General features: G+C 41.4%; 1 protein-coding gene across 2 annotated transcripts in view; it reads left to right on the top strand.

Moving 5' to 3' along the window:
* Positions 1-7,055, top strand: part of CALU (calumenin) — a 33,771-nt gene extending 26,716 nt beyond the window's left edge. For both annotated transcript variants that reach the window (XM_003789755.2, XM_012805152.1), the window contains exons 6-7: positions 3,120-3,319; positions 5,817-7,055. In XM_003789755.2, coding sequence (XP_003789803.1) covers positions 3,120-3,319; positions 5,817-5,921 — 305 coding nt within the window. In that variant the 3' untranslated portion in view covers positions 5,922-7,055. The remainder of the gene's footprint in view (positions 1-3,119; positions 3,320-5,816) is intronic.
* The last annotated feature ends 1,304 nt before the right edge of the window (positions 7,056-8,359 follow it).

The raw sequence follows: 8,359 nt of genomic DNA, 5'->3' as shown, positions 1-8,359 counted from the left end.
GCACCAGCCACGTACACCAGAGCTGGTGAGTTCGAATCCAGCGCAGGCCTGCCAAACAACAACAACTACAACCAACAAATAGCCAGGCACTGTGGCGGGTGCTTGTAGTCCCAGCTACTTAGGAGGCTAAGGAAAGAGAATCACTTAAACCCAGGAGTTGGAGGTTGCTGTGAGCTCTGGTGTCATAGCACTCTGCCCAGGGCAACAGCTTGAGGCTCTGTCTCAAAAAAAAAAAGAAAAAGATAGTGAGGAAATTCAACTTCAACTTTGGACTGGCTATTTTAGATAATACCAAGGATTTGGTTTTGTATAATATGATAACAGCATTATAGCTACATAAGAAAATGCCCATAGGCTTGGCGCCTGTGGTTCAAGTGGCTAAGGCGCCAGCCACATACACCCAAGGTGTCAGGTTCGAATCCAGCCTGGGCCTGCCAAACAACAATGACGGCTACAACCAAAAAATAGCCAGGTGTTGTGGCGGACGCCTATCGTCCCAGCTACTTGGAAGGTGGAGGCAAGAGACTTGCTTGAGCCCAGGAGTTAGAGGTTGCTGTGAGCTGTATGACACCACGGCACTCTACCCAGGGGGACAGCTTGAGGCTCCTGTCTCAAAAAAAAAAAAAAAAGCCCATAAATTTTAGAGATACATTCTAAAATATATGGGGGTAAAGTAATTTTTGAAATTAGCCTTAAAATCATTCGAGGGGGTGGGGAAAGGAAAACTGAAGCATGTGTGATAAAAGCTTAATAATTGTTGGTTTTCAGATAGGTAAATAAGTTCTTTGGACTATTTTCTACTTTTATATATGTTTGAAAGTTTTCATAATAACAAAAATGATAACATAAGTAGAATGCATATCATTATGCCTAGAATATAGTAAGTGCTCAATAAATGTTACTTATTATTTTTCTATTTCATAATAATTTAAAAGGAAGTAGTGTTTGATTTGGAACAATGTAACCTGTGCACCTGTTTTCTTTTCTTGTTTTTGGAGACAGAGTTTCATTCTGTAACTCTGGATAGAGTGCCATAGTGTAGCTTACAGCAACCTCAAACTCAAGCAATCCTCCTGCCTCAGCCTCCTGAGTAGCTGGGACTACAGGCGCCTACCACAGTAACTAGTTTTTTCTATTTTTAGTAGAAACTGGGGGTCTCAAACTCCCTGAGCTCAAGCAGTCCACCTGCCTCAGCCTCCCTGAGTGCTAGGATTACAGGCTTGAGCCATTGCACCCAGCCTTGAATTTACTTTTTGCTTAATTTTATAGGTATTGGGGGATATTTATACCACTTATCAGCCACAAGATGAATAATAAGTAGCATTTTATCTTGAAAGCCTTATTGTCACCTCGGTGTTCTTATTTTTAAGAATGTTGTATGTGTAAATTGAAATGAGAATAATTGCTTTCTGTAATAAGGCCCTTAAATGTTTTTAAAGAGGCTTCTGCATTAAGTTACTATTATAATTATTAATACATAATTGAACAAAATATTTATTGATTATAACAACCCTTAGTTCTGGGAACTTCTTTTGCATTATATGCCCAAAATCATATGCTCCGTTGTCAAGAATTTTTTTTTTTTTTTGCAGTTTTTGGCTGGGGCTGGGTTTGAACCTGCCACCTCCAGCATATGCCCTACTCCTTTGAGCCACAGGCACCGCCCATCATTAGCAATTATTTTTAATGATCCCTTAGCTAAAACTCAATAAGGCCCTCTTTCAGTTTTTTAAAAAGTAAAGAATTGGAAACCTCTTCATGTGCAAAAAGAACTTGTTACTCCTTTTTTTGAGACATCTATATTCTCAAAACCAATACTAATATTTCTAATTTTCCCTTTTTCATGTCAGGGCTTTTTACACTCCGGTAAGTTTCAAGATGGTGAGAATATGCCTTTTTTTCATAAAATAAGAGAGGGCAGTTGTGAAAGGTTAGGTGGGAAAGATGGCCAGAGATACATACTTAAACTGATCAATTTTTAGGAAAAAAAATTGAGGATCTCGAATTTGATTCTCTTGTGACCAGTTTTTCCCAGTGTACTCCTTGACAGTGTTCTTTTTTTCTTTTTTTTTTTTTTTTTGAGACAGAGTCTCACTATGTCGCCCTCAGTAGAGTACTGTAGCATCACAGCTCATAGCAACCTCAAACTCGTGGGCTTAAGCGATTCTCTTGCCTCAGCCTCCCAAGTAGCTAGGAATACAGGCACCCATCACAATGCCCAGCTATTTTTTGTTGTAGTTGTCATTATTGTTAAGCTGGCCTCAGGCTGGGTTTGAACCCACCAGCCTTGCATGTGGCCAGTTCCATAACCACTGTACTACAGGCATCGAGCCCCTTGATGGTGTTTTTGTTTGTTCAGGGACATAGTTGCCCCAGCTGAAGGCCACTGGTATAAATGTATTTTGTTTAGTAATTGGTTGGCAGACAGTTTTGCCTTGTAACACATAATTTTCAGCCTTCCTTAAAAATTTAAAATTGCATCTTTCTAAAAACCTATGGTCCAATTTACTTAGCAACCTTGGGGTGAAATGAAATGTAGGGAATTAGTCTATCTTACCTTGTCTTCTCCTTATTTCAGTGGTTTGTTTTGCTTTGTTTTTAGACAGAGTTTTGCTGTGTTACTCAGGCTTGAGTGCAGTGGTGTGATCCCTGCAGCCTGGTCTCAAGCAATCCTCCCATCTCAGCCTCCCAGGCAGCTGAGACCACAGGCATATGCCATCATACCTGGCTAATTTTTAAAGTTTTTTTGTAGAGACAAGGTCTTGCTATGTTGCCCAGGCTGCTCTTGAACTCTTGGCCTCAAGCAGTCCTCCTGTTTTGGCCTCCCAAAGTGCTGGGATTATAAGTGTGGGCCACCTCACCTGGCCAATTTCTGGTAAAGGCATAAGTGCTCTCTTTGTTCTCATCACTCAAAGTCAACAACTAGAAATACTCTTGTTTCAAGTTCAGTAATTAAGCCTCAGGAAAATGCCTTGCTTTCTATGGTCTCTCTGACTAAAATGCCCTTGTGACTGCTCCTCATTCCAAATACATACTTAAGGAAGAAGGGTTGGGCCAGATTAGCATGTGGCAGGCTTTGGAAAAAGACAAGCCCTTCTTTTGTATGTCTGTCCATCCAGGTGACATGTACAGCCATGATGGAAATGCTGATGAGCCAGAGTGGGTAAAGACAGAGCGAGAGCAGTTTGTTGAGTTTCGAGATAAAAATCGTGATGGGAAGATGGACAAGGAAGAGACCAAAGATTGGATCCTCCCCTCAGACTATGATCATGCAGAGGCAGAAGCCAGGCACCTGGTCTATGAATCAGACCAAAACAAGGTAAGTCTGGCCAGGCCAGCACAATCTAGCCTTGATCTGAAGTCTTTATTGACTAAAAACAGTCATTTAAGGTACATAGAACATTTAAGGCCTTAATTAGGCTTTCAGGGCAGTACTAGCTATCTGATCTCATTGTATTTTTTTTTAATTTTATTTATTTTATTTTAGAAACAGGGTCTTGTTCTATCATTCAGGTTGGAGTGTAGTGGCTTGATTATAACTCACTGTGAGCTTGAACTCCTGGGCTCAAGTGTTCCTCCCAAGTATCTGGAAGTGCAGGCCTGCACCACCCATGCCTGTCTGATATTTATTGTTTAAAGAGATGGGGGGCTCGGCGCCTGTGGCTCAAGTGGCTAGGGCGCCAGCCACATATACCTAAGGTGGCGGGTTCGAATCCCCAGCCCAGGCCCGCCAAACAATGATGGCTGCAACCAAAAAAAAATGGCCGAGCGTTGTGGCAGGCGCCTGTAGTCCCAGCTATTTGGGAGGCTGAGGCAGGAGACTCGCTTGAGCCCAGGAGTTGGAGGTTGCTGTGAGCATGATGCCATGGCACTCTACCCAGGGAGATAGCTTGAGGCTCCGTCTCAAAAAAAAAAATAAAAATAAAAATAAAGAGATAGGGGTCTTTATATTGCGCAGGCTTGTCTTGGAACTCCGGGCCTCAGGCTGTCCTCCCACCTCTGCCTCTCAAAGTGCTGGGATTACATGTAAGAACCCCTAGACCTGGCCTTGATCTCCTTTTAGAAATCCCTTTGCCTAGTGCTCAGAGCATGGGAGGAACTTGGGCTTTAGAAAAAAGCTTCTGTGTGTAGCCTGTGCCCAGCGTGCATCATCTGTTATCTTTGGATCCCCAGGAAATTTTGCTTTTTTTTTTTTTGCTTTGTTATTTCTTTTGTTCTTTTGCCTATGGCAGGCTCATTCTGCCTATTTAAACTGGTTATTTCCTTCTGAAATCGAATATACATTTTAAAATTAGGTCCTTTGCAGTAGGTTACAAATCAGCTTTTCTCTAGAGTCTGTTAAAATGTCCTTGATCAGTTATCTGAGACATATTGTTAAGAGTGGTATTATCAGCCAGGCATGGTGGCTCACACCTATAATTATAACATTTTGGGAGGCCGAGGCCAGAGGATCACTTGAGCTTAGGGATTTGAGACCAGCCTGAGGGAGACCCTGTCTTTACAAGAAATAAAAAAATTGGCTCGGCGCCTGTGGCTCAACCAGCTAAGGCGCCAGCCACATACACCTGAGCTGGCAGGTTCGAATCCAGCCCAGACCGCCAAACAACAATGACGGCTGCAACCAAAAAATAGCCAGGCATTGTGGCGGGCACCTGTAGTCCCAGCTACTTGGAAGGCGGAGGGAGGAGACTCGCTTGAGCCCAGGAGTTGGAGGTTGCTGTGAGCTATGTGACACCACGGCACTCTAACCAGGGCGACAGCTTGAGGCTCTGTCTCAAAAAAAAAAAAGAAAGAAAGAAATTAGCTGGGTGTGGTAGTGCACACATGCAGTATACTACTAGAGTGGCTGAGGCAGGAGGATCACTTAAGCCCAGGAGTTTGAGGCTGCAGTGAGCTATGATGGTGCCACTGTACTCTCACCCCAGCAACAGAGCAGGACTGTGTTTCAATTAAAAACAAAAAGGTGGCGGTGCCTGTAGCTCAAAGGAGTAGGTCACCAGCCCCATATGCCAGAGGTGGTGTGTTCAAACCCAGCCCCTGCAAAAACTGCAAAAAAAAAAAAAAAGTGATTGTTATCAGTGAGACCTATTACCTTTTGTGAAGATTTGAATGCTGTGCTTAGAGTAAGCTTAAAATCAATCAGAAGATGGGGAATTTTAGTATTCTGAACATTCCTTTATCTTCTAGACAATCTTCAGTTTCAAATGAAGTTTCTTTTCTTAGAGCCTTTATAGGATTGATCTGTTTTGAATTCTTGTTCAGAGTCACCTCGGTAGCCAGGTACTGTGAGAAAAGGAAACTTTTATAGTCATCTCTTGGGAATCTAGATGGTGAGATTAAGATAAGTATCTGGGGTTGTGTCGATAACCTCACTGGTGGTTAGGGCAAAATGGAGCTGTGAGCTGGGCTTAATATTGGTGGCATTTATTGTTCATGTTAAACAATGACTTGATCCATTTCAAAGTATTTACCCAGTTATATTTGGCCATCTCTCACCCATATCTAAGAAGTCTCATATTTTGATCTTAAGGAAGTCCTTTCTCCTGAGGAACAAATCTGTGTCTCTAGTATTGAGTTGTTGAGTTACACTATTTCCCTCCTTCCATTTTTAACTTTCTATATGAAAGAAATGTATTAATTACTATTTTCCTCCCTCTTTGGGGGCCAGATGAAGGTTGGGGTTTGAGTTTACTTTTAAATTTAGTAAGAAATAGAATTTTAAATTCTGATTAATCTCTTATTATTCCTTAGCAGTGTTTCTGATTTTGTAATAAGAATTGCATTCTGGTTCAATTAATTGAGCTCTCTAATTTCAGGATGGCAAGCTTACCAAGGAGGAGATTGTTGACAAATATGATTTATTTGTTGGAAGCCAGGCCACAGATTTCGGAGAGGCCCTAGTACGACATGATGAATTCTGAGCTACAGACAGAGGAACTCGCATTTCCTCAAAAGTAATTTATTTTTACAGCTTCTGGTTTCACATGAAATTGTTTGCGCTACTGAGACTGTTATTACAAACTTTTTAAGACATGAAAAGGCGTAAGGAAAACCATCCCGTCCCCATTCCTCCTCCTCTCCGAGGGACTGGAGGGAAACCGTGCTTCTGAGGAACAACTCTAATTAGTACACTTGTGTTTATAGATTTACACTTTGTATTACGTATAACATGGTGTGTTTATTTTTGTATTTGTTCTCTGGTTGGGAGTATGATATGAAGAATCAAGATCCTCAACTCACACTTACAAGCATACATTAGCCCTTGACTCTTTCTCAACTCTTATCATAGAATTTTTATAATTCTCACTTAACTAATTTTTGAAGCCTGAGATCAATAAGAATTGTTCATGAGAGATAAAAGGAAAAAAAAATACTCCATAGTTCTACAACTTATATTTAGATAGGTGACACTTAATCTTGCCTATTGAAAAGTCTGATATTTCACAAATAGGAGGAGCCATGTATTACATCAGTTGCTCACAGATCCAGCAATCTGATCCTGCCATTATCTGCACAAGGACTGATCCCTGTGCATTAAGAAAATTTGGCCCAAATTGATTTCATACCCCACTCCCCCAAACAAGCTGTTTGCTAATTTTATCAAGCACAGCTGTGGTGGTAAGAGTTCGGGCCAGTGTTTTGGAAATCAGGTAGTGAATGTGATCTCCTCATAGAGCTATAGATAGAAACAGCTAGAAAAACTAAAGGAAAAATACAAGTGTTTTTAGGGCATACATTTTTTTCTGGGTAGGGATATGTTGAAATGCTCATGACATAATTATTTGCCTGTTAAAGTCCCTGTAAGTGCCCCATCTCGCTCCTCTCCTCAGGTGTGCCAAGGATTTAATCTTGGTTTCACTACAATTAATATTCAGTCCTTTCCAATCACATCATTGTAAGTGCCTTTACTGAGAGAAATGGTCACTGAATGGGAATTCTCTTAAGAAGCCGTAAGATAAAATAGATTATTTGGACACCTTTTATGAAAGATTAGAACCTCCCAATATAGTAGGGATTTTTTTTTCCTTCCCTCTCTCTTTTGAACAATAGTTAAATAGCAGTGTTAGTTACAAACTTGGTTGCAGTATTCTTATCTTGTGGGCTGGTTTCCAAAAACCATATGCTGCTGAATTTACCAGGGATCCTCATACCTCAGAATGCAAACCACTTACTACCAGGCCTCTTTTTGTGTCCGCTGGGGAGCTTACGCTCACACTCAGAGATGAGAGGACCTGCAGAGAGGGCTCTTTGGTTTGAGGACCATTGCTCTCCCTTCCTGCCTTTGACCCCATCCCCTCATCTCCCATCTCTCTGCTGCCCGCCCCCCCACCAAGGCAGATCAACTGGTTGCCAGTTCTCATGAAAGGCAGGGATGTTGTAGAAAGAGCTAAAGAAACCACCTTCTGTTCCCCCCTCCACTTTTACCCATGTTTTATGCAACACAACCGCTGTCCTTCTTGGTCCCTTTCTTACAGATAGACCTCTTTTGCCAAGTATTGTATTCCAAGTTTATAGCCCTCAGGTTACCAAGATAAATATATGTATATATAACCTTTATTATTTCCTCTGTCTTTCTGGGTAATACATTCAGGTGGTGCTGGGTGATTATCATAATCTGAACCTAGGTATACAGTCTTCCACAATCATGTGAGGTGGGCTCCTTGTTATAGTAAAAAGCCAGGTGTCATGTAACTCCTCCTCAGCCTTTGTATTGAGCTCTTGATAGCGAATATGCTCTTTTGAAGTTTAACCACAGTGTAAGATGATGAAAATGTGTTGCCCTCCGGATTCCCCGTTTTTATTGTTAAGAAGACCAGAGATGATAGTGCTACCAACCCTGGCTTAGTTAGGGCACATTGTAAACTGTGTGGCAAGAGAGCCTTAAAGCTCACTCGGTGCAGAGAGCCCAGGCTTTGTGTTAAAATCACACACTGAGCAAAACTTAATCTGCCAAGAAGGCAATTCCAAATCCTGGGGACTCAGCAGCAAGCACTGTAATTTAACCCCTAACCATTCCCCCTGAGTTTGGGGGGGGAGGGAATTGTTGTTTGTTTTGAGGGTTTTTTGGTTTAAATCAAGGCTGAGGCTGGTGAACAGTAGCTACACACCCATATTGTGTGTTCTGTGAATGCTAGCTCTCTTGAATTTGGATATTGGTTATTTTTTATAGAGTGTAAACCAAGTTTTATATTGTACAATGCAAACAGGTACCTGTTTCTAAATAAAACTGTTTACATTCGTTGTGGAGTATGTGTGACCTTCATTCTTTAAGAAGTGAAATTATAGCTTAGAATTCTTCATGCTATAAAATGACACAGGAAGGGAACTTTCCCTCTCCCAATCCCTAAGAAAGTACTGC

The sequence above is a fragment of the Otolemur garnettii genome, unplaced genomic scaffold, assembly GCF_000181295.1.
Source record: "Otolemur garnettii isolate 467f Iridium unplaced genomic scaffold, OtoGar3 scaffold00037, whole genome shotgun sequence".
NCBI lineage: Eukaryota > Metazoa > Chordata > Mammalia > Primates > Galagidae > Otolemur > Otolemur garnettii.
The sequence above is the reverse complement of the archived record's forward strand: the minus strand, read 5'-3'. Positions and strand labels throughout refer to the sequence as shown.